Source organism: Jaculus jaculus, chromosome 18, assembly GCF_020740685.1.
Source record: "Jaculus jaculus isolate mJacJac1 chromosome 18, mJacJac1.mat.Y.cur, whole genome shotgun sequence".
Classification (NCBI taxonomy): Eukaryota; Metazoa; Chordata; class Mammalia; order Rodentia; family Dipodidae; genus Jaculus; species Jaculus jaculus.
In genome coordinates this window covers 456332-484056 of record NC_059119.1, presented here as the reverse complement: position 1 = coordinate 484056, position 27725 = coordinate 456332, and the positions used below count along the sequence as shown (strand labels likewise).

Genomic DNA, 27725 nt, shown 5'->3' with positions numbered 1-27725 from the left:
TGAGTGAATGACAAAAACCTAAAATTGATGGACTAAGTTTTAGAAAAGTAAATTGAAGTCCTCATGAATAAGACCCATAAAGAAACAATTCATGGGGCTAGAGAGATTGCTTAGTGATTAAGTACTTCCCTGAGAAGTCTAAGGACCCCAGTTTGAGGCTCAATTCCCCAGTATCCACATAAGCCAGATGCACAGTAGATAAGGCAGAGAATATCGAGGAAGACACCCAACATTAACCTCTGGCCTCCATATGTGTGCATGCATGCACACACACACACAACACATGTGAAAGAAAAGAAAATATGATCTCTAAATGACATGGAAAGAAAAATACTTGACTTGAATGCTTTATAATTTTCAGTATCTATGAACCCTGATGAAATTTCCAATGACCAAAGTTTTCAATTGTCAGTACTGTGTACTTAATCTTATTTCTAAGGGACAAACTGTCATAGTGCCCTTGAATTTGAAGGACATAATGACTAAACATGTGTCTCAACCTGAGCCTCTGTCAATCATGGGACAAGATTTATTTTTGCTCAAAAATGATTAAATTATATCACCAATTAACCATGAGTTAACCATGGTTTTACTGTCTGTAACTCTCATGGCATAGAAAGGGACTATTCATTAAATTAAATAATATGTGTAAGTAGCTGACATGTAGGCATAAATGTCAGCTGGTCTTCATGGGGACACAGTGGAACTAATGTAGGTTCATGTGGAACTTAGTTCTATATTCAGATTTTCTCTGCAAAGAGTATTTGGCTATCTGGCCCTAAGCAAACTGTATAGCTAGTTGTATCAGGAAAGCTCTGAGAAATAAAGAAGAAACAAGTAGCAAATGTTTGTGACTTTGTTTTTATTATAGTCATTATTAGTTTTTCCTGTTTTTTAGCTTTAAGTGCTAGTCTCTACATATCCCGCCTCAGATATTTCTCTTTTTGACAACAGAATCTCAAAGTCTTACCTTAGTTAACAGCATAAATAAATAACAAAAGTGTCTATGAAAAATGTTTGCTAATTTTTAATATTTATATAAATTGAAATATAGAAATTTTGCCTGCAAATCATAGCAGTTTTTCTACTACATCTAACACCAATTCCTCCCCTCATACTTAAATTAAAAATATTAACAGGCAGGTATGGTGGCATATGCCTTTCATCCCAGATGCTTAGAAAGCAGAGGTAGGAGGATTGCCATGAGTCTGAGGTCACCCTGAGACTATATAGTGAATTCTAGGTCAGCCTGGGATAGAATGAAACCCTACTTCAAAAAAAAAAAAAAACTAAAAAATATTATTAACACATTTTTCAAAGTCATATAAATGAAAGATTATATTACTTAAGTAAAAATAATTGCTTAAATATATTAACTCATAAATGTAGCAAGTGTATTTCATGTTTAAATAGCTCACACCTGTGGAACACATGTGAAAGTTCCATGAATATACCTTTGTTACTTAAGTAATTAAATGATTATATTTTTTCATTTTGATATTATTTTGATTTATTTGCAAGTATATATATGTGTGTGTGTATATATATATATATAAAAGAAAGATAATGGGCACACCAGGGCCACCAGTCACTGAAATGAATTCCAGATGCATGCACCACTTTGTGCATCTGGCTTTACATAAGTATTGGAAAAATCAAACAAGGGTTATTAGATTTTGCAGGCAAGCACCTTGACCACTGAACAATCTCTCACATCTGGCTAGAAAGGTGAAAGGATCCTAACTTCATATGACAACTGTGTTACCTATCCTTTCCATACTACTTATACTTAAGAATATTTTGACAATTATAAGAGAAGATTGAGTTATAGGGTGTTGGTTGTCTTAAAAACACACCATAAGGATATAGAACAAGTGAAGGTTCGAAATAAGTTTCTCACATCAGGAATCAGAGAATCTGAAATTGTTATGATGAAACAGGGAATTGTGAGAGTGTTTATCAGGGAATTTTACTTAGATAGGGTTTCAGAAAATGTTCCTGTGACAAAGGGAGGCATATGTTAATAGAACTTATAGATAAAATATAGAGTAGTTATAAGATCAAAAGACAGAGAGAGAGAAATAACATTGAAAGGTCCTGGGTAGTTTGGGATAAAGCCTAAGGTAAAGAGAAACAAACCTCTGGGATGCTGCTAATGATGGAAGCATAGAAATTGATGTTCTTCAAGGAGAAGGGAACTGTATCATATAATATATATGAGATCACTTAAAACACTTTAATTTTCCTCTTAAATATTATGCAATGGTTTCTAGGCCATAAAAATATTCCAGTTTATAACCTAAGAGAAATGATAAAACATTTGTCAAATTAAGCACTTTTTGTTATAAGCCACTAAATTAAAGATAGAAAAGTAAATTAAGTTTTGGGACAAGATTTTCTACAGGGAACATAGTTAAGAAAACCTACTTGCTCAGGAAAAAACTGGGGTTTGTGGGATATGACAAGAGCTTTAAAATGGTATTGGGTGGGGCAAAAGAAACTTCTTACTTTGTTGTTTAAAGCACTTGCTGCATAACTTTGACATTTACTCAGGCAGTATATAGTGAGAAAGACCAGGTTTGGTCTTGAAGTAGGTAACAATTTCATTTTAATTTTGAGTCTACTTTAAAACAACAAGCCTAGACTTGCCTGAGCAATAGGCAACAATGGGAAGAAGTCTTGGTAGACAAAACAATAGGCAAGTCATTGCCATATATGTGGTAGTTGATATACTAAGATATGAAAAGAGAGAACAATTACAAAATTATATTGAAAACACATAAACACATTGTTGGATGTAAAAGGAAACCTAGAGAACCATAACTTCATGCCTAGCCCCCTCTTCTTAGGGAGGGATAGAAACACTTGGCCTGTATGGATTTTTTTCTGTGTGAGTGATTGTTGACTACAACAGAAGCAGAATATGATCTGTTGGATAAGTTTATATAAAGATACCTGACTTATATATAGCTGATAACAAGTCTGGAGAAATAAGCCACCTAAAGCATTCAAATATTGACATGCACTTAGAAGTAAAATAGTATTGGAAACAGGTAATACCTTAAGAGGTTAAAAATGTTGGGCATGAAAAACAATGAGCTTTTGATTTAACCATGATAGTCAAGGGTGAAATTAAATAGACTATGAAAGTCCATTTCCAAGCTGCAGACATCATGAGCCGACCTGCTTCCCCATGGCAGCAGATTATTCATAGGTCATAAAGAACCATGATACCCAAAATTGCTTGTGAATCTTCACTCTACTTTCAGGACATTTTATATCTGCCTATTACATTAAAATTTTCTTTCTTCTCAAGAAAAATGTGAATAAGTGTGCTATTAATGTTTTCATAATTGTATTGCTTGTATGTGTTTGACCAATATTTCTTCATTAGTGTTGTATGCTTTAGTAAATAAAGTAAAAATATATTTGGAGTACTTCAGAAGTGTCTGTTGTACTTGATAATCTTTATTGGTAGAAGATGAGAGCCATTCAAAATAGTTATGCTGTCAGAACTAGCTTTTCTCTGGCTCTGGGTTCTCTACATGTAAAATGCACATATATATATGCTTATAATATGTATCCAGAAAGTTAATTTCAATTGTGGGATGGTTTTAAAGTATTTGTGTACAACTTGCACCTCTTTTTCCTTTTACTTCATCCTGCTTACTATTTAAATATGCACAAATACCTATCCCTCTACACTCTATGATGCAATGTTTTATCTACTCTCAGCATTTTATGATGGCTGGATCTAAGGCACAGACAAATGTGCCTGTGTCTTCTTTCTTTATTTCTATGAATTACAAAAGCTTCATCTATGTACATAAACTTAGTAAACCATGGATGTATTAGGCTACATAAGATAAGTTTTGAATGAATAAAGGAGAGCAAAATAACAACTGTAATTTTAGATTATGAAGACAAAGTTAAATAAATTCTTATTGAGTAATAGAAAAATATTTCATAGAATTTGTAAAATATATAATTCTACCAAGGAAAAGAGAGACTTGCCAAGTAGAAGCAAGCACAAAATTAATCTAGGTAACAAATACAAATAAAATATAAACTTGATTAAAATTTAGAAGAAATGTTTCCATAAAACTAAATGGTTTGATATGATGAAAATATAAGATAGCTAATATTAAATAGATAATGTTTGCATCTATATTAATGGTCAAAATGGGGAAATTACAACTTACAGAGTTTTATTTTAATGTACAAGTTGGAGGCTGAATCCCTAGAATTGGGCAACCCCATATGCTTGGCCACTAGTGTGTCTTTATCAGGGGATAACCTCAAGGTGGTAGGGGCATAACTAGGCTGGCAGGGATCACAGGAACCAGAGGAGAGTTCCAAGGCCATTCTCATGGTTTACACCAACCCACTCTTGGGGAAACTAATCAGATTCCCAGGACAGTCACATTAGTTCCTTTTGAGAGTTCTGCCACCAGTGACTCACAGGACATTCTGGCTTCCATTCTCCACAATTCCACTATCTATCACAATTTTCACAATGAAGATCAAGATTTCAGCATGCAAATGCTTTAGAGACTCCTTCAAACTACATCCAAGCCATAACAAGGGCATAGTATGAGAAACTTTCAATATGATTTGAACAAATATTCTCTTTAACTCAAATTAAGAATATAAAGTATTTTGGCAGGAGAATCCCATTATGCTTATGTTGGTTTGATATCCTAATGGTAAATTTCAGGACATTGACAGGTAAATCCAAAGTGAGAATGAGGCAATTCAGAAATAGGAGTGAAGTTTTTGTAAGAACAGGGGTGACACACCATGAGAACCTGTGCTTCTGGGAGGTGCAGAAAGGAAATGAAGGAGTGTAATGTGCTATTATTGACTGGAAAGTGTTATGGTGTGTAACTCATGGAATATGGACAAGAATGAAGCAATAAAAATTCCAAATATCTTAAACTCTTTGCCTCATATGAGAGAGTGTATACCTTACAATACAGAACCTATATTACCTGTGTTCACATTCATAAAAGAAAAAAAAAACCTGGAAAACATCTTTATAAATAACCCTTGAAATGGTTTTCCAAATAAGACCCATATTTGGACAGTTTATATAAAGTTAATTTACACTATATATAGTAGTATTCTAAATGGATAACCCTAATATCCTCATTTTCAAATCCCTGGAGAGTGTTCATTGCATCACGTGGATATTTGGTACAAGTGTATTCTCCATATTTAAATATTATAGCTCATAGTGCTATTTTTATCTTGATTATTGTATAATATTTGGAAGCTACTAGCTGTGTTAGAAATGAAATAGTTTACAGTTCTGTTTGACAGATGTCATCTGAAGCATAAAGTATTCTGCAGAAGAAATGCTTATTTTCTTGTCATAAGAAATGTAGAATAATATTTTATATTATTTTCTGACTTATCTAAAATAGTTCAACAATACAACTTGTATATATCACCAAAGTATTGTGTCTAAATATGTTAGAATTATAAACTATGATAGAGTTGCTGTCTTCCATTTCCACAAATTTCTAGGTAATGGATCTACTATATAATGCTTGTTTATGTCTATAAATCTATTGCTAAATATATCCATATCTTCTTTCTTCCTTTCTTTCTTTCTTTCTTTCTTCTACCTTTCTGATCTGCTTCCATTGATGACTCTATACTTTTGACTCCAGACTGGCAATATGAGGGTAAGATCACAAACAAAAATTCCAAACAACCCCATGAGAGCATTGCTTGTTTGTCTTTGTTTTATTGTTTTTGGAACATTATTAAAATTCTATTCACTCTCTTTAATTATAGCCTTTATCACAATTAAAGTCTGATTATGTTTGTTTCTGTTGTGAGACTTTAAGCACAATTTATCCCTGTTAATCATTCCTTCATGTTATTTCTTTGGGCTAAATTACCATCCCATCATATTTACCCAGAAGGACGTCTCTCCAGTGATCTCTGCTGGTTCCACTGTAGATTTGAGCATCTGTTCGATATAAAAAAGTAACTGGGTTATTATGTGATAGGTTCTGTGTGAGCCTTAGAAAATATTTTTTAATGATTAAACATTTTAAAATTTTACATATTAATTTCATTGTAGGGGTTTTTCTTGGTGAATATTAATATACATGTCAGTGAGTTTGATCTGGGTAAGTGCCCTTGCAGTTGTTAATTCTTGCCTTTGATTATTTTCTCTGTAGATTGCAAACTAGCTAGGGGAGGCCCACCAGCTACCATCGTTGCTATTGATGAAGAGAGTCGGAATGGTGAGTGAGCATCATAGACACTAGAATTTTTTTAAGTACTTTTTTTAGAATTTCAACCTTTGATTTGAGTATTGATGCTAAGCAAACATCTCAACACAAATCCATGAACAGTTTGTTTAATTTTTCTGCTCTGTTTATTTAAGTGAATTCTGTCCTAGAAATTCTGTATTTGGATTATACTTTCAGAGACCCATGAAATGAATTAACATGTATAGTCCTGCTTGATGGAGTTATTTGTATTTGAGCCAGTCCCAGAATCCATATGGAGATGGGTGGGGATGATTCTTTGTTTTGGGGTGTAGCAAACAGTCACACATGTGGTTATCTAACCAAAGCACAGTGGTTTTCTCCAAAGTGGACCTATCTCATGGTCAGCTTTGTCTGGTATCTGTTAAAAATTAAGATTTAAGTGGATGAAACTTGGCTGCTGAGAATGGCTGTCTGGAGCAGGAAGAGTAACTCAGCCAAGAACAGAGAAGATCTGTATGCTTGATTCTTCCTTCCTACCTAGGGAAATTAACAATTAATACCTAACCCATAATCAAGTTTTTCCAAAGGATAACTTTCTTCTCAATGTAAAAAATGGCATTTATTTTGTTCTGGTACATTCTCTTCATGTTTGAAGTCTAAAATATGTATAAAAATCCCCTCTTTATTCAGGAAGTAATATGATGGGGATATCTTGGGGCTGTCCTACATGTGTTTGCTTTCTGGTCATTGTATTTGCCTGAGGGATGTGCCCTGTGTTTTTTCCAGCAGTGCTTCCGGGTCTGATTAGAGTGGGTTCTTATTTGTAATTGTCAAAGAGAAATTACCATCAGTGACTGATTAGAAAATGCCTTTCTTACTGTAGTTCTACCTACCCTCTCATTGAGAATTTAATAGCATATATAATAGGTATATAAACTCACTTCATTATTTATTTTAGCAGTCACTTCTTTTATTCATTTGAAGAATCAGTGCAGTCTTTTATTTTCTTGCATCTTTTTGTGATCAGCCAACAATATCATCTATGGAATTCCTATTGTCATTGAAGCAAATTTTAATATAGATATTAAAATTAAATAATCATAAAGTAAATTTCGATTATTAAAAATATCTTCTAGTCCACTGCTAGTGAAAACACATGGAGTAAGACTTATAAATCATACAAATAAGTTATAAATAAATTTTAATTCACCAGTAAAAAAGAGGTAAAATTTATTAAAATACTATAATTGGAAAGATTCTTTTACACATGTAGATGTATCTTATCTATTGTTAACTTTTTTATTGCTATCATAACATTCATTAGACAAGTTCTTTTATATTAGAAATTTTTATAACATCTATGTAATGTGTTGTGATCATAAACCTCTCCTATTACCTTCCTCTTCCCCTTCTTCTTTCCCCTTCACTGAACACGTTCTTCTTCCCCACTAGTGCCTCTTCTACTTTGGTGTGTTTTAATTCAGTGGTGTGCTATCCACTGAACTTATTTAAAGTTATTTTTTATGAGTGCCAAATATTTATTTTTGAAATGAATTGGTAATGTGAAATACATTTGTGTTTTATATGTGACACAGTACATTTTCATAATTAAACATTTTAGGATATTCCTTTCACATAAGAAGAAAGTGACAGTAATTGGAAAAATGCTAGTCTGTAATTTAATCTTCTCCAAATCAACATTTTTATATTTATTTAGATAAGCTTGTCACAGCTAAAATATAACCTTAAATAATTTCTTCCTATTATAATTATGTTATTTCTTCTCTAGATAGTATAATTTCACAAAATACAGTTTTTTCCTGGTTATTCAAAGATATGGTAGTAGAGCCTATTGTCTGAGCATGAATGAGAGATTATTTAGCACACATAGCATGTGTAATTTACCAGTGGTTATATCACTGAAGAATATGTATCCTACTCCCTCAGCAACCATTAACTGCCAAAAACTGCAGACAGGAAAGGGGTCTCATGCCTTTCCATCATCCATGATAGATCTTTGCTGGGCCAATTATGGACCAGCTCTTGTGCAAACAAACCAATAACAGTCACTGTGAGGTCACATCAAACCTGTGTTTTCTTTTTCTTTCTTTTTATTATTTTTACATTATTATTATTATTATTATTATTATTATTATTATTATTATTATCTGGTGTTTCTAGATAGTGTCTTACTCTAGCCAAGGCTGACCTGGCATTCACTCTGTAATCTTAGGGTGGCCTGGAACTCATGGCAATAGTCTTACCTTTGACTCCCAAGTCAAGTGCTAAGATTAAAGGCAAACACCACCGTGCCCAGCCTAGTTTAACTTTTAATCAAATTAATATGGCACAAAATTTGCATACTTTAAAATTTTTTTTAACCAAGTTCCCTATGCCTAACAACTGAGTTGAAATAAAATACTTAGTGTTCCAAGTAAAGTTTCTTTCATATGTGGTTCTGTACAGAACTTATTTTTCCAACCTGATAAAGTGCCACAGTAATGATGACACTTGTCTGCTTTTGTGCTCATTATATTGCACTTTGAAGAAGGACACAGAAGCTCTGTAAGGACACTGATGTTGTGGGGTTGCACACAAATGTGGAGGAAAACTAAGTGTTCATGCTTCAGAAGTATAAGACACAAAACAGAGTGGGAATATAGTTGAAAGATTTTTGTGGAAATGGCTAGCCTCTTAGAATGTTGCCAGTCATTGTCATATCAACACACAAAGTATCAATATCAACACAGAGGATAAATGTTTTGAATTTTTATTTTACATAAAACTTCTAAAAATATGGTGATCAAATGACATTCTGTCAGCTACTTTAATTTACATAATTATACTTGCCTTCAAAGTTTAAATGAAAAAGCCAGCACAGTGGTTTTATATTTTTCTGTAGGCAATCCAAGAAACTTTCTAATAAGATAATAATTCTAGTTTTGCCCTTTAACTGTCTTAATTTATCTTTCCCTGCCTTTTTTAATTGCTCACAATAACATGCTATCTTATAAAGTGAAAAGAGTAAGTTTACTATGAATCAGTTTCCTTTGACTCACTTTATTGTTATGTTTTTCTAATAAATCTCTTTTGTTAAATATGTCCTTTTGTAGTAAGTCCCTGAGCAAGTAGGATTGGATGTCTATATAAGTATATGTGGGCTCTATTATATTCTCCCACTGAGTGGTATCTGCCCTCAACAACACATCACCCTTCATGTAAAGTAGAATTCATTTTCATTGTAATTACCAGACAACCAGAAACCATGCTTGTGTTGTAAAGAGGCAGTGAATAAAAAAGTCTTTGTTTCTGTCAGAACCCACAAAGCTCTTGAGCCAGTTTGAAGAATATGGAATTACACATTGGACTAAGACCACATTTAGAACAAACTTATAACACACTATCTGAGTTAGTAAGTTACATAATCCATAAAACCTTCTAGAAGTTAATTTCTAAGTTTAGTGCAATTCTGAATTGTTTATGCCAAAGACCTTCTGGGAAAGAGACCAGGAGCATTTACACGGGGCTCTATGAATTGGCCTCAAGCAACCTTTGGCATCCATGCTTTAAAGTAATTTTCAGGATTCAGGTAAGTACATGTATATTTTTATGCCAAGAAGAGTATAAAAGGTATATTAAGTCATAAGTGAAATTAACAAGTGAAGAAGTTTGGACAGACTGTGAGGCAAAAGGATGTTACTTTTGGAAAAAATTTAAAGACCTTCATATAAGGGACAGGGGAGTCCTAATAAAAATGAGTGAACACAAATAATCACTCAGTTCCTGACATTTTTCTGTGTAGGAGAGGGAGGATATGAACATAAGTTTCCTCAACTAAAATTATCATTTTTTAAGAAGTTTTGAGATACTACACCTCCTAGGCTCTTTCCCTTTCATAATCTAAAGCACCATCCATTAATAAGAAGTCAGATTCACTGGAGCATGTGGAGGAACAATAACACCTAAAAAGAACCTTGGAGCAGGCTTCCACAAACCCCAGATGACAGGAAAGCAATGTGAGAACATATCAAGACTAGACTGTGAAGAAAAAGTGTGGATGTGAAAAACAGTAGATGACTGATTGGGTGGAAGATGATCAGGAATGATCAGGCCAATGTGAGAGAAAGCCAGTGAGATGTGATATTCAAACACTGAATCAATAAAAGAGACAGAGTGTCACAATTGTTCTTTCAACAGTTTCATCATGTCTACTTGAGGAACAGGGATACTAATGTCTATCACCCTCGATGACACAACAACAAATGTTATCATGTCTTATTGTGGAATAGTGTTCTTTTATTCCCAATGAATGTTTAAAATACCAAATATTATTTATTGCTGGCTTATTATGAGTCAGGTTGTACACAAAATTTTCCATGATCATTTTAAACATTACAAAATATAATAAGAATAAAACCAGATGTGGGGGCGTAAGTCTTTAATCCCAGCACTCATTAAGCAGAGGCAGGAGGACCACCGTGAGTTCAAGGTCACCCTACTCCATTATACTACTCCCATACACCACTGTTCATATCGCATATATTTGTATTTTGATATATGAGATATTAAACACAAGGTTAACATGGTTATATAATTTGCACTGGGATAGAAATTATTATGTATGAATCTTTAGTGGCTATTGATACTGCCCTTCTTAAGTCTCAGATTCCCTGTACTAGAACAGAGGTTTCAATCATGGCATTTAAAGACTCAGGTCTTGAACATGGGATAATGTCAATTCTGTCCGGAAATAGCAAATTGGGAAGGAAAGAGAATGCCTCATAAAGCAAGAGCTATTGAAGCATGACCAATATGTTAATTAGAAGTAATGGGTTATACATATATGAGTCAGAATCTGGAGCTTCAAGGGAGGAACCATGGATAGCCATCGAGCTGCTACTCTTTTCATTTCATATTCTTCCTGCCTCTTCTTTTGCTCAATTCTCATTCTTTCTCTTGGGTAGAAAGCAAAACTGTACTTTTAAGGGGAGCTTATATTCAATGGGACTGTTTCAAAAAGAATGAGAATGCTAAAATAAAATGATATTGAGCAATAGATCTATAAGCCTCACAAAGTTTAGCCAAAACAATTCTTTCTATTTATTTACTTGCTTGTTGTTATTGTTATTATTATTATGTTTGTGTGTGCATGCACGCACATGTATACACATGTGCACCAGGGTTTCTTGCCACTGAAAAGAGATGTCAGATGCTTGCATGCACCACTTTTTGCATTCACATTTTACATCTCATTTATGTGGATGGCTTAGGAATGGAACCTGGGATGACAGGCTTTGCAAGTAATCATTAACTCACTGAGCCATATTTTTAGTTCCATAAGTAATTATTTTACAGGGAAACATAAGCAAGGTTAGCACTGGGATGAAATGTTGGCATAATTGGGTAGTAAAAAAAGTTTAATTTAGAGCCCTTCTTGATTAAGCTGAGAATGAGTCAGAATGCAGAGTTAGCCAAAAAGTTAACCAGTGTTTTTTTTCTTCAGTAGATAAGTGGGGATAAAACAGTTTAGCTAATCATATATAGAGGAAAGAATGTGAACTTGTATCTGTGTAAGGTAAAAAAAGCACATCTTAATCTTCACCTTTTCCCCAAGAAGACAAGACCAGTGAAATGCAATAATACCACTTATCAAAGATTCATTGCATTTCTTAAAATTATGCACAGAGATATTGAAGAAAAAAATTTATGATCTTGACAAATCTATGTCTAAATCTGGAATTTTCCAGTTTCCAACTGTAGGAACAAAGTTTCTTTCTTTTTTGTGTTTTGTTTTTTTTAAGGTGGGGTCTCACTCTTGTCAAGGCTAACCTACAATTTATCATGTAGTCTCAGGATGGCTTTGAAGTTCATGGTGATACTCCTACCTCTGCCTCCCAGATACTGGGATTAAACATGTGTGCCACCATTCCTGGCTCAATTTATGTCTTTTATTTAAACTTGAGTGGGGCTAATACCTCACTGGTGAATTTTGAAAAGATGCTTATTAAAGCTATTATGAAATTTGAATCTACACCTTTGATCTTTTCCTTAGTGGTTCTTCTAAATTCTCCCAACAGTTTTCAGCTGTCCCTTGGGGATACACAGCCCCCTAATTTTATTTCCTTGAGTAGTGTGCAGTTCTTGCCCTCAGAGAAGGGTGACTGCTAATACAGCCATCTGTTCATGTAATGTGTCTCTTGAAGTTAATGCTCCACTGAAAACAACATGATTATCACTGAGGAAATATGCACTGTCCAAAGAAGCTCCAAATGGGACCCGCCTAGTGTGACTGAGGGCAAACCATCTGGTGTCTCATAAAATTCTTAGGCACCGTGTTGTGATTTCCTTATCTGTCTTTGGGGAAAGTGTCATTTTAGAGAATCTAGGTAAAGTAGGTAAAATATTCTGTCCTCACCAATGCATGTGTTCAGTAATCCTAGGAAATGAATTGGCAAAAAGCCTTTCATGTGAAATCTTCTTTAAATGTGATAGGCTTTTCAGCTGTCATTACACTCGAATTTTTGATGATATGTATGTGAAACACTTTATATTAGTTTCTGATTCATTAGCTATATGCTAGGATGGCACACATCTTTATTTAAATTCACTGGTGATCTTAGTATATGTCAAAGTTTACAAGTTTCTAAATTTACATCTTCAACATCAACAGCTATGCTGATAAGGTTCTTGTAAGAGGAATTGGACATGCAGAGAAGCAGTATTGAGTCTGGATTCTTCCTATGGTTGTAAACCACTTGGTGTTTCTCTATACTTTGTTCTGTAAATGTAAAAACTATTAGATATTGGATTAAAAAGAAAGATATTAGATACCCCACAATTTTGAGTTTTGTGTTAAAGATAAAATTTATATTCACTTTATCCTGTCACATTCTAGTTATTGAAGTAAGCATTTCACTGAGATTTTCTGATGCATGTTATTTTCTCTTCTGATATGTAAGAATAGTAAATTAGGAGATTAAGGCATGCCCATGTCCATATCTTCAAGAAAAGACAGAATGGGAATATTAGCCATCTATTTTCCACTTCTTTCCAAACATTGATTTCCTTAGAATTTTTCATTCTCTTCTAGAGCCAATGAAAATTATAATCTAAAATTTAGTCCTGGGCTCTTTTTAAAATAATTATCAGTATGTTCTTTCTTCTGAGGACTACAGTATTTTCTCTATCAAAGTCTAATTTCCAGACTGTTTCTTACAGTGAACTTTTAGACTAACATGTCATATGAAAATTATATATATATTGATAGATGATAAATCAACATGTAGATATAGGATGATAGATAAATGATAAAAAGATAAATAGATAAAATCAAATTTTAACTGTTCAAAACAAGATTAAATAGCTTCAACACATTCCTTAGAGTACCAAACATACCAAACAGGACAGAGAGTTGCTCTGTAATAGTATAATATATTCTTATTCACAAGGATATTTAGCATTATTGGGAATAATTCCCAGATATTTAGATTACCTGGGAAGCATAAATATGTAGATTTACCTCTTCATAAATCTTGAGATATTTGATTCTCTTGAATAGGTGTGACTCTTGTCTACATAAGCATTTCAGATATGTAAGTATGTTGTATGCTTCTGAAGTTTTATGCAGCCAAGAATAATAAACATGTATCTTACCTGAACTAAACCACATCAGAGATGTATTTCACATAAGAGCATTCCTTTTTCTTCAGTTTTGATCCCTGTATAAAATGTGGATCTAATCAAACAAATCCATAACTATTCTTAGCATTGCTATTTTTACTTTGTATAAAGAAATTTTTTTTCTGTGATTGAGAACTCAACAGAGACACTATTATGTGAAAATAACAACATTAAAATTGTGTTTCTCTAATTTTAGGATCGAATCTTGGAAGACAGCACCAAAGTATGAAAGATTTGATTAAGATAGGAACATAACAATTATGAACAATCAAACCATATGGCTTAACTGCCAGCAAATCAAGAGAAAATATAATATTTTTAAAAATATATAAGAAACAATAGCATAGTTTTGAAGTATGTTCAAGGAATGAACTTTCAAAACTGATAGAATATTCATATAAATAAAAGCTTGGCTCAAAGTTATTCTGAATATTTCAGCTGACTACATGGAAAATAAACGTTTTATCTAATTAAAATCTTCATAGTCCAAAATTAATCATTTCTGATAGAAATAAATCTAGTTTTTCACTGCTAACATTTTATAGAAAAGACTCATAAGCCATCTTAACATTTAAACTTTAACCAACAGCAACCAAAACTGATCTACTATGCACAAAATTTTAACATTGCATTTCCTCCAGAGTTTTTATGTATCAGAATCTAAGATATTAATTTCACTGTCCAAACATTAAATTTTTGCATAATTACCCAGGTTTTATCATTATTTTTGTGTGTAGTATGTGTGGTGTATTATGTGTTGTGTTTGGTTTGTATGCTGTATGCACAAATGTGTACTCATGCATATACTTCATGCATGAATGCAAAGAACATCAAGTGACCTCCTTTAATGTTCAACTATGTATTTCTCTGAAACAGTCTCTCCCTCATTTCAGAGATGCTAATGTTATTCAGTACTTCTTACAAATAAGTAAAGCTCAGTCAAAATGTCATACATGACTAAGAGTTTTGGAGTTTCAGAGTCTCTTAGAGTGACAATTAAATACCAAGATATTCACTGCTAAGAAAATAGAAAAATGGAAGTTTGGTGGCAGCAAGTTGCCTGTTAGAAGAGACTAACAGATCTGTATACCCTAAGTGTAGGTTAATTACTCAATTATTCATTGCAAGCAAAATGAGATTCAAAACTCTAAACTATCTTAAATATTTAAGAAGATAAAATAACAATTATTGATATCCTCCAATTATCAATATTCAGATGTGATTCTCCTAAACATCCCTCTACATAGTGTTGATTCTTTTCATAGTGAAAGAACAAAGAGACAGAAGGAGAATCCTACCCTCAGATTCTCCATAGTCCTGTTTCCTTGGTAGACAATGTGCACATCTATCTTCACTTGTACTTCTGAAGAATCAGCCAAGTGCTGACTTTATTGCGAAGTGGATTGAAACATATGGTGATGATGGGACTTAACCATCCTCGTTATTGTTGTGGTATCATTATTTATTGCTTAGATTCAATTATTAACAACCTGAGATTTGTCTTACTACTCATGAGTGACTAAAATCAGCAAAGTCCACTCATATTTTTCCACCATGAAGTGGATTTTATGCTAGATAACACAAGGTATTTTTCCCAAAACAATTAAATATAGACACTAATCATGATATTTTCTTAGTTAATTTCTCTAACATTATTCTAATTTGGAGACCCAAAAAGCAGTTCAAGCATTCAGATTTCCCCCTCCCCCACACAAATTTCTGGAAAAATAGTCATGTTTCACAGTTGCACAGACTTACATGGTACACCCTGCTGAGGACAAATGAGATTTTTGAAAAATAGATAGCTAAAAACTCATGATCTGTTAAGGATTTTAAAAACTCCATCTGTTTTGCTTACTTGGGCTGGAATTCTGTAGCCTGTTTCTTCTCATGAATACATGACAGTTGACATCTAGAAATGGACTAATATCCAGCTTCCTGAAAAAAAGAATCTAGTGGCCTATGCTTTGGTTTTCATGAAGCAGAGACAAAATTCCTCCTAGAATAAGGCAATGATGAAATGCATAATTAATATTCCATTTATTCTGGTTTTTAAACATATAATTGGCTGTATTTCTTAGTATCCAACTTTGGCTTTGGGTTCACTTTTATATATGGCTTACAGAAAGAAGAGTGGTTCAATTGCTTGGCTGATGTCTCTCTCATGATCATGGAAACCCCTCCCACAAAGCTATGTTCAGAAACTGACATGTCATGATCCCCTTTGGAAAGTATTACTTTAAAAATCCAATTCATTAGTCAACCAATCAATCAAATATTATGGGCAAAAGAAAACGCATTCATATGTTGTGGATTCAGCCTGGGTGATTACCAGTACAGTCAAGGCTTGTCCTCCATTGAGCTATTGAGCTTTATTCTCATGTCCTTGATTTCCATATCTTAGGTGTTAGATCAGGGAAGTATCTATCTATCTATCTATCTATCTATCTATCTATCTATCTATCTATCTATCTATCTATCATCTATCTATCTATGTTTCTTAGCTTCATTAATAATACCCTTGTGGGATCCACATGTTGCTCTGTGCTTCTTGATGGACTATTTTAAAAGGCTCTATGGGCATACTCTTTATGGATGTTACCACTATCTAATAAGGTTTCTTGGAGTTTAGAGACAGTAGACGTTAGTATCCTATTATCTGTTTTTAATGTTTCCCTATTTCACTGTATTGCCTTGTGTATAGTTATGACTGTATTATCCACTTATATTGATTTTAAATTCACCCCAAGTTTAAAAGAATCTTACTTTCCTCTGAGGAGATTGGATTGATTTTATTTCATACTTTTTTCACTCTATTAATGTGACTTGCATTTGATTTATAGCTACCATTCACTCTCCTATTCACTCTCCTGTTTTCTGGCTGCTGCTGAGAGTAGCTATCCTATTTGACATCCTTCAGGTTCCCTTTGAAGATTCTTTTAATTCATGTGAAAAGTATGAAAAAAAAAAAGTAGTAAGAAGGAAGTGAAGTATTTGTACAAGCTGCAGCTGGAACCTCTCTCCAACAACTGAAAGCACTCTATCTGGTGAATTCCATTAAAGGTTGAAAATCACTACTAGGCGTTTGAGTAGGTGTCTCTAAAGTATAACAAGAAAAAATAATCTCCTTCCTTCATGTTCAGTGAAAGAAAGATACTTTAGCCTGTGTCCAAACACCTACTGTCAAGCAGTCAATTTGCAAAGAATGCAGCATAGAGCTAATTATTTCTTCCCCTTAGTTAAAACACCATTGCCATGATTATAAAGACTGGCTTCAGTTGTGTTTCATTGCTAGATGAAAGTTATGATTTTAGAATGTGTAGACAATTTTCTCTCTTAAGCAAAAAAAATATTTTGGAAAATTCAAAAAGTAACAGGCTTTAGACAGATGATGTCATCAAAAACCTGTCAAACTTGTTAATCAGAACATAGATTTTCATGAATGTGTGAAACTCAACTGGCTCATCCTTTTAACTAGATTGCTAAACTTAAATGAACACCATTTCTCTCATCTATTAAAACATTCATCATTTTTACTTCATAAAGTTGATGTACAATTAAATTAGAAAATGCTTATAAAAGACATAGCAAAAAAATAAAATAATAGTATATATATTTTCCTACATTTTTGGAATTATGAAGGTAGCTTTCAAAAACAGTGGGAAAAAAGAAGAGACCAGTAGAGAGAGACATTCTGTATATTTGGTTTCATTTTCCTCTATTGCCATCCTTCCACACTATCATCTTTTTCTCTTAGAGATATCATAGCTTGCTTGAATAATTTTCCCCTTCCCCTAGCATATGGCTTAGTGGCATTCCCAGTTGTAATGATACCTGTGAATTTTATTTTAGTGTTTTAATTTTTCCTTCTTAAGCATGCAAAGGATAATATTTGGCTGGGCAAAAAAAGAAACTTCCTGCCCTCTGGAATTTCAATTGAGTAACAAATTTATACAAGGAAAGAATTTAAGAGGTGGTATGACTGGAAAACTTCCAGAAACAAAATCCATCTTTTCCTACAAATGAAAACCTCAACTAACATTTAATATTCATTTGCCTCCATTGAGGAAAACATTATTTCACAGTCTCACATCAACCTAACTGTTCTTGTTCACAATCATACACCAATCTAACAATCACTAGACATTTAGGCCATTCCCACCTTCTCAGCCCAAGTTCACATGACTTCAGACAGGTGACATGAGTGGAATATGCTAACTTGCCCCATGTTCTTCTTAACTATATTTTGGAGTTTGGATCATTTTATATAATTAAAATAACATTTTTATTTTATGTCCTCTAAGATCTTCTCTTACATGTAGAAATCTAGAGGGTAATTGCAAGAACAAGAATTGGCTTATTTTCTCTTTAGAATATTTTCTCATGGTGTCCTGTTAGTCCGACTTACCCTCCTTCATTCCCCAAATGTCTAACATATATCTTTTGCTTTTGTTTGTTTTATGAGTTTGATTTTGCTGGATCTTATGTATCTGAGTATGACCTTCAATTCTTAATGCCCCCTCTCATCTCACAAGGGTTATGATTATAGGCATATTTCACAGCACCAGCTACCATACATCATTCTGATGCTGGTTAATGGTGTTTATCATGACTTTGATACTTTCATGTTTCACTCCTTTCCAGCTAATAGAGAAGACCTTTCTTTGAAGCTAGGCCACAGATGTTTGATAAACCGATTTCATATGAGTTTTTTTTTTTTCTTCAATCAAAATCATTTTGGGGCTGGAGTAATGGCTCAGTGGTTAAGGCACTTGCCTGAAAATCCAGGTTAAATTCCCCAGGACCCATGTAAAACTAGGTGCACTAGAAGGAACATGTGTCTGGAGTTTTGTTTTTTTTTTTCCCAGTGGCTATAGGCCCTGATATGCCCATTCTCTCTCTCTCTGTCTCTCTGTCTCTCTCTCTCTCTCTCTCTCTCTCTCTCTCTCTCTCTCTCCATATATATATATATATATGCCCCTCTTTTAAATAAAGAAATAAAATTTTTAAAATGCAATCATTTTGTTTCACATTCAGTGGGATCTTGTAATTGTGGTTATTACTTTCAAGTGCCTTAATGGACTCATAATTTTTTCTACTCCATCAATAAATGGGAGAAGGGGATGTTATTGGCAATAACAATAAAGGATGTGACTGGAAGAATTTTAGAAAAGAATATAATGTTCAAAAAAAGCAGGTTTGTGGTGTGTTTCATGCTTAATGAAATCTTAGGCAAGTTGCTACATCTACCTAGTTATGGTGGTTTCTTCTATGAATCATGGGTTTATTCTGTGAATTATGGGTAGCAATGCAGCTCTTAAAAGTTTATACAAACACTAGATGCTTACAACTCTGTTTGAAGGATGACCTCACCACTGTTTCAGCTCCTCACGCCCTCTCCTCCACCATAAGTGGCTCAGAGCACTGCATAGGCCAGGGAAATTCTGTTATGGCTAACTATAAATGAGGACAGAGGATTAAGATGGCTAAGTCTCCTTGGAAGTACTTAGGCTGATGTTTACTCATTTGTTTATGTTTTCCATCCACACTTTACTCACAGTGCCTGCTGGCTTACTTAATGTCTTCTATCACTGAGACCTCTCAGGGAAACTGAATCACAAGCAGTGTTGTTCCTTGTTGAGTGAATTATCTCTGTTAATTTAAGAAATAATTTGTTCAGCTCTGCCAAGTTACGTTAATATTTTCTTACTTCAAAATCATCTTTTCTAAAAAAAAAAATTATTTATTTATTTATTTAGTTAGTTAGTTAGTTATTTAACAGAGAAAGAGGGAGACAGAGACTCAGAGAGAGAGACAGAGAGAGAATGGGAGTGCCAGGGCCTCCAGCCACTGCAAGCAAACTCCAGACACATGCGCCCCCTTGTGCATCTGGCTAACATGGTTCCTAGGGAATCGAACCTTGAACTGGGGTCCTTAGGCTTCACAGGCAAGCACTTAACTGCTAAGCCATCTCTCCAGCCCCCAAAATCCATCTTAATTTCATTGATTTCTCTAAACCTCTTGCATTTCTTTCCTAGCCCCTTTCTTCATATTCAGTTATATTCCTTTAGTAAAGCCTTCTTGATAGAGTTATTATAAGTTCAGAGCAAAATTGTCTTGAACTTCAAAAACATTTTGCATCTGAATCTGTTAGTAATGCAATTCTGAGATTTTAATATAAGTACATTTTATTACCTATACATTTATATCCTTTAGTCAATTGATTTTTATTAATTATATAAAATAACACATTCTTTGATTCTTTCTTCTTTGAGATTATCCTATTGTGAATTTGTATTTTACTTCCAGAAAGTCATTATAAATTCCTTTTAAATATTATTCATTACTTGGTCATATAAAAAGATTACATGAAAGTTAAACTAGAATTTCATAGTGCACATTTCCACCAAATAAGATGTGTTTTGTTCTTCAGAATAGAGGCTATCTCAATATTTTTTTTTTTTCTTAGTGGGTGGTTTGAGGTTTTAGGATAATGTTGAAGTCATAGCAAATATTAAGTGGCAAACACTCTTACAGGGACATCAGTGGGGTATGTATGAATAATCACAAACTGCTTTTCTACTTATAAAATACTTAGGAAAGTAGTACCTTTTTATTAGAAATTATGTGAATTTTCAGGGGAGATTTGTAATGTAATTGGGGTATCAATATTTACTTCTTTATCTTGGTTTCACAATTTTAAGGATATAAAATTTATTCAAATAGAACACTTGCTACCACATCTCCTCTCCTTTCTGATAGCTTTTTTTTTCCCTTGGAGAGAGATGAATAATGATGTCTTAGCTACCCCAACAATTCATAGAGTTGAATCTAATAAAATATTTCAAGTTATTAAAGTAATACTTTAATAGGTATTAGATATCCAGATGCTATCTACATTTTTACCCTTATTTAAATTTAGAAGCTAATGATTGTGTTACCCCAAATCAATTAATTCCCATTGAAATGTGCCATGTAAACATTTCATTTCACCAAAACAGTGATGAGGATTAGGCTGTGAGGGAGATTTGGAGATATTTTCTAAATAGGATGCCTCATCTGTTATGCATAGCAGATACACTCTAGTCTAAGATCTCTATGCTTAACTAATTTTACCATGCTTTCACAAATCCTATTTATGTTTGAGAATTGTTAATCATTTATTTACCCTTATTAATTTTCATTTTTCAATTGTTAATTTTTCTAGTGTTTAGGCTCAAGCCCAGGGATTCATATAAAATAGGGAAAGCATTTTGCCACTAAGCTATATCCTCAAATGTCTTTTCTTTTTTCAGGAAATGAAATAGAGGGAAATACTAGTAAAATTTTACTGAATACCCAATACATTTTTTAAAATTATTTATTTATTTATTTGAGAGTGACAGACACAGAGAGAAAGACAGAGGGAGAGAGAGAATGGGCGCGCCAGGGCTTCCAACCTTTGCAAACGAACTCCAGACGCATGCGCCCCCTTGTGCATCTGGCTAACGTGGGACCTGGGGAACCGAGCCTCGAACCGGGGTCCTTAGGCTTCACAGGCAAGCGCTTAACCGCTAAGCCATCTCTCCAGCCCCCAATACATTTTTTAAAATTTTTATTAACATTTTCCATGATTATAAAAAAATATCCCATGGTAATAATCTCCCACACACACACTTTCACCTTTGAAATTCCATTCTCCATCATATTACCTCTCCATTTCAATCATTGGCCTTACATACATACAATACCAACCTATTAAGTACCCTCTTCCCTTCCTTTCTCTTCCCTTTATATCTCCTTTTTAACTTACTGGCCTCTGCTACTAAATATTTTCCTTCTCACACAGAAGCACAATCATCTGTAGCTAGGATCCGCATATGAGGGAGAACATGTGGCACCTGGCTTTCTGGGCCTGGCTTACCTCACTTAGTATAATCCTTTCCAGATCCATCCATTTTTCTGCAAATTTCATAACTTCATTTTTCTTTACCGCTGAGTATCACTCTATTGTATAAATGTGCCACATCTTCATTATCCACTCATCAGTTGAGGGACATCTAGGCTGGTTCCACTTCCCAGCTATTATAAATTGAGCAGCAATAAACATGGCTGATCACATACTACTAAGGAAATGAGATGAGTCCTTAGGATATATGCCTAGGAGTGCTATAGCTGGGTCATATGGTAGATCAATCTTTAGCTGTTTTAGGAACCTCCACACTGATTTCCACAATGACTGTACCAGGTTGCATTCCCACCAGCAGTGTAGAAGGGTTCCTCTTTTTCCACATCCCTGCCAACATTTATTATCATTTGTTTTCATGATGGTGGCCAATCTGACAGGAATGAGATTGAATCTCAATGTAGTTTTAATCTGCATGTCCCTGATGACCAGTGATGTAGAACATTTTTTTAGATGCTTATATGCCATCTGTATTTCTTTTGAGAACTCTCTATTTAGCTCCATGGCCCATTTTTTGATTGGCTTGTTTAATTCCTTATTATTTAACTTTTTGAGTTCTTTGTATATCCTAGATATTAATCCTCTATCAGATATATAGCTGGCAAAGATTTTTTTCCCATTCTGTAGGTTGCCTCTTTGCTTTTTTCACTGTGTCCTTTAAAGTGCAAACTCTTTGTAATTTCATGAGGTCCCAGTGATTAATCTGTGGTTTTAGTGCCTAAGCAATTGGGGTTGTATTCAGCAAGTCTTTGCCAAGACCAATATGTTGAAGGGTTTCCCCTACTTTTTCCTCTAGCAGTTTCAGAGTTTCAGGTCTGATGTTAAGGTCTTTAATCCATTTGGATTTAATTCTTGTGCATGGTGAGACAGAAGAATCTATTTTCATCCTTCTGCAGATATATATCCAGTTTTCCCAACACCATTTGCTGAAGAGTCTGTCTTTTCTCCAATGAGTATTTTTGGCATTTTTATTGAATATCAGGTGGCTCTAGCAACCTGGGATTACATCTGGGTCCTCTATTCTGTTCCACTGATCTACATGTCTTTTTGTGCCAGTACCATGTACCATGCTGTTTTTGTTACTATGGCTCTGTAGTACAGGTTAAAATCAGGTATGGTGATACCACCAGCCTTATATTTATTGCTCAGTATTATTTTAGATATTCTAGGATTTTTGTGATTCCAAATGAATTTTTGGATTATTTTTTATATTTCCATGAAGAATGCCTTTGGAATTTTGATAGGGATGGCATTAAATGTGTAGATTGCTTTTGGTTAAGATTGCCATTTTCACAATATTGATTCTTCCAATCCAGGAACAAGGGATGTTTCTCCACTTTCTAGTGTCTTCTGCAGTTTCTCTCTTGAGTGTTTTAAAGTCCTCACTGTAGAGATTATACACTTCCTTCATTAGGTGTATTTCAAGGTACTTTTTTTTTTTTTGATGCAATTGTGAATGGGAGTGATTCTCTGATTTCATCCCCTATGTGTTTGTTGTTAGCATATATGAAGGCTACTGATTTCTGTGTATTTATTTTGTATCCTGTTACATGGCTGTAGGTTTTGATCAGCTCTAGTTCCCTTATTTTTTTGTTTTTTTGGTCTTTTTGTGATTATGTCTTTTTTTTTTTTTTTTTCCAGTGCTGAGGACCGAACCCAGGGCCTTGCGCCTGCTAGGCAAGTGCTCATCCACTGAGCTAAATCCCCAACCCCTTGATCAGCTCTAACAGTTTGCTAGTAGAGTCTTTAGGGTCCTTTATGTATAGAATCATGTCATCTGCAAATAATGATAACTTGATCTCTTCCTTTCCAATTTGTATCCCTTTTATGTGTGTCTCTTGCCTTATTGCTATGGCTAAGACTTCCAAAACTATGTTAAATAAAAGTGGGGACAGTAGACACCCTTGTCTTGTTCCTGATTTTAGTGGAAAACTTCCAGTTTTTCCACATTTAGTAATATGTTGGCTGTAAGCTTGTCATAAATAGCTTTTATTATATTGAGATGTATTCCTTCTATTCCCGGTCTCTGTAGGACTTTTATCATGAAGGGATGTTGGATTTTGTCAAATGCTTTCTCTGTGTCTAATGAGATTATCATGTGATTTTTGTCCTTCAACCCATTTATATAATGTATTACATTTATAGATTTGTGTATATTGAACAATCCCTGCATCTCTGGGATAAAGCCTACTTGGTCAGGGTGAATGATCTTTTTGAAATATTCTTGTATTCTGTTTGCCAAAATTTTATTGAGAATTTTTGCATCTATGTTCATGAGGGAGATTGGTCTGTAATTTTCTTTTTTTGTTCTATCTTTGCCTGGTTTTGGTATCAGGGTGATGCTGGCCATATTGAAGGAGTTTGGCACAATTCCTTCTTTTTCTATTTCCTGGAAAAGCTTAAGAAGCAATGGTGTTAGTTGTTCCTTAAAAGTATGGTAAAATTCAGCAGCGAAACCAACAGGGCCTGGGCTTTTCTTAGTTGGGAGTTATTTAAGTGATTAATCTCATTTTGATTTAATTTAGGTAGGTCATATAAATCAAGGAAATCATTTCTTTCAGGTTTTCATACCTTGTGGAGTATATGCTTTTATAATATGTCCCTATGATTTTTTGCATTTCTCTGGAATCTGTTGTGATGTTACCTTTTTCATCTCTGATTTTATTAATTTTTGTCTCTTCTCTCTTTCTTTTCGTCAGATTTGCTCAGGGTTTATCAATCTTGTTTATCTTTCCAAAGAACCAACTCTTTGTTTCATTAATTCTTTAGATGGTTTATTTTTTTGTATCTATTTCATTAATTTCTGCCCTAATCTTTATTATTTCTTCCTGCCTACTGATTTTGGGTATGCCTTGTTCTTCTTTTTCCAAGGCTTTAAGGTGAAGCATTAGGTCGTTTACTTGCGACCTTTCTAATTTATTAATATAGGCACTTAAGGCTATAAATTTACCTCTTAGAACTGCCTTCATTGTGTCCCAGAGATTTTGGTATGTTGTGTTCTCATTATCATTTGACTCTATAAATTTTTTGATTTCCTTCTTGATTTCTTCATTGACCCATTCATCATTTAGTAGTGTATTGTTTAGTTTCCATGATTTTGTGTATGTTCTATCACCTTTCTTGCTACTGATTTTAGTTTAATTCCATTGTGGTCAGATAGAATGCAAGGAATTATTTCAATTTTCCTGAATTTGTTAAGATTTGCTTTGTGTCCTAATATATGGTCTATTTTAGAGAATGTTCCATGTGCTGCTGAAAAGAATGTATATTCTGCAGCCTTTGGATGAAATGTCCTGTATATATCTCTTAGGTCCATTCCTTCTGTGACCTCATTTAGTCCAGATGTCTCTCTGTTTATTTTTTTCCTGGATGACCTGTCAATTGATGAGAGTGGGGTGTTAAAGTCACCCACTACCACTGTGTTTGGTGTTATCTGTGACCTTAGTTCTAATAGTGTTTGTTTGATGAATTTGGGAGCCCCCATGTTAGGTGCATATATGTTTAGGATTGTAATGTCCTCCTGTTGGAGTGTGTCCTTAGTCAATATAAAGTGACCTTCCTTATCTTTCTTGACTAACGTTGGACTGACGTCTACCTTGTCAGATACTAGGATAGCAACCCCTGCTTGTTTTCTAGGTCCATTTGCTTGAAACACCATTTTCCAATCTTTCACCCTAAGATAATGTCTATCCTTTGTAGAAAGATGAGTTTCTTGGAAACAACAAATTGTAGGATCCTGCTTTTTAACCCAGTCTGCAATCCTATGTCTTTTGGTTGAGGCATTGAGGCCGTTGATATTAAGAGATATTATTGAAAGGTGTGTACTTATGTTTGCCAATATTTTTTTGTGGTTCTGGTTCTATCTTTGCTTTCTTCTGTTAACTAGTATTTGAAAATTGCTTGTTTTTTCTAGGTTCTTTATATGTGTACTTTTCCTTTTCTTCAGCATGGAGGATCCTATCAAGTATTGTCTGTAGAGCTGGTTTTGTCTTCAAATACTCCTTTAAACTGCTTTTGTCATAGAATGTCCTTATTTCTCTGTCTATTTGAATGGATAGCTTTGCAGGATAAAGTAACCTTGGTTGACAGTTGTTATCTTTCAGAACTTGGAATATATCACTCCAAGCCCTTCTGGCTTTAAAAGTTTGTGTTGAATAATCTGCTGTAATCCTGATGGGTTTACTTTTGTAGGTAACTTGATTTTTCTCTCTAACTACTTTCAATATTTTTTCTTTGGTGTGTGTGTTTGGAAGTTTGATTATAATATGGTGAGGAGAGGTTCTTTCCAGGTTTTGTCTGGCTGGGGTTCTAAAGGCTTCCTGAATCTGCATTGGCACCTCTTTCACAATTTGGGGGAAGTTTTCTTCTATGATTTTGTTGAAGACGCCTACTATGCCTTTGGAGTGGGATTCTTCTCCTTCTACTATGCCCTGAATTCTTATATTTGATCTTTTCATTGTGTCCAGAATATCTTGAAATTCCCACTCATACTTTTCTATAAGTTTGTCTTTATCTTTGTTGGACTGTATTAGATCTGCCACCTGGTCTTCTAGCTTAGATATCCTGTCCTCTCCTTCACCCATTCTACTGGTGAGATTTCCTACAGAGTTTTTTTATTTCATTAACTGTGTTCTTCATTACTAGTAATTCTGACTGGTTTTCCATTATTATTTCTATTTCCTTATTTATGTCTTGTATTGCCTTCTTTATTTCATTAAATTGGTGTCCTGCATCTTCTTTGATTTCCTCTTTGATTCATTTGATTTCCTCTTTGATTTCTTCTTTGATTCCTTTGATTTGTTCTTTAACTTCTTTGAACATGTTTACAATCATTCTTTTGAAATCTTTCTCAGGCATTTCCTCTAACTCATTCTCACTGGAGGTCATTACTGATGCACTAATACTTTTAGGTAGATTTATATTGTCTTTCTTTTTAGTGTTTCTTGTGTTATAATATATATATTTTTGCATCTTGGAATAAGTTAATGCTTGGATTTTCTAGCTAGCTGGGTATTCTTAGCTGTATCAAGTGATTTGATGTTATATATCTTCAGGGTAGGAGCTTAAGGTGTTAGGTGTGGCTCTTAAGACTCTCAGAGTATCTACAAAGGTGTTCCTAGGGGTTGAGTTTCCCTGCAATGGGAGTATTCAAGTAGGCTGAGTGGAATAAAATACAGGTAGATTCTAAAATTTAACTAATTACATTCAATCAAAAACAGCACCAAGTATTTATGCAAGAGTAGTTATTATAACAACCAGATCCTCTATCAACAAAGAGGTTAAGATTTCTGCTCTGTTGAGGGATCCAAGTCAGCTTGTGACCAAGTAAGAACCTTCCCTGGTGCACTCCCAGTTACATTTTTGAATGATTTTGGTCTCAGTCAAGTTGCTGGCTGGGTCATTGGGCTGCTGTTCTGATTTGTGGGGGTGGGCACTGGCTTTTCTTGCTGGGAAAACGGAGCCTGGCAACTGTGGCCCTGCAGATAGGCAACCCCGCTGCTGGAACTGCCACTGCTGCTCCTGAAGCTGCTGCTGGATCTGTGACTGCTGCCTTTGAAGCAGCTGCTGCTGCTGGATCTGCCACTGCTGGGGCCACTGCTGCTGGTTCCTGTGCCACTGATGTTGCTGCCGGACTCTGCCCCTGGTTGGGTCCCACTGTCAGCTCAAGTTGGCATGGCTGGGTCCCGGGACCACTGCTCTGTTTGCTAGAGCTGGGCACAGGTGGTGGGGGAGGGGAGGGAGCCGCAGCTGTCCTAGTTCTCTCACTGTTCCACATGTTCTTTTACCTTGTGATCTGCTCCTCCATTGCTCACTGCCACTCTCCCCTCACATTTCTTGAGTTGCAGAGAGCTCCAGTGTGAGTGGAAGCT

At 34.5% G+C, this 27725-nt stretch overlaps 1 protein-coding gene across 5 annotated transcripts in view; it reads left to right on the top strand.

Annotated features, from left to right (window-relative positions):
- The window catches only part of Pcdh15 (protocadherin related 15), a 1075820-nt gene that overhangs the window by 631472 nt on the left and 416623 nt on the right, over positions 1-27725 (top strand). For 3 of the 5 annotated variants that reach the window (XM_045137140.1, XM_045137138.1, XM_045137142.1), the window contains exons 6-7: positions 5676-5690; positions 6195-6260. In XM_045137140.1, coding sequence (XP_044993075.1) covers positions 5676-5690; positions 6195-6260 — 81 coding nt within the window. The remainder of the gene's footprint in view (positions 1-5675; positions 5691-6194; positions 6261-27725) is intronic. The other 2 variants (XM_045137141.1, XM_045137139.1) reach the window with 1 other exon arrangement.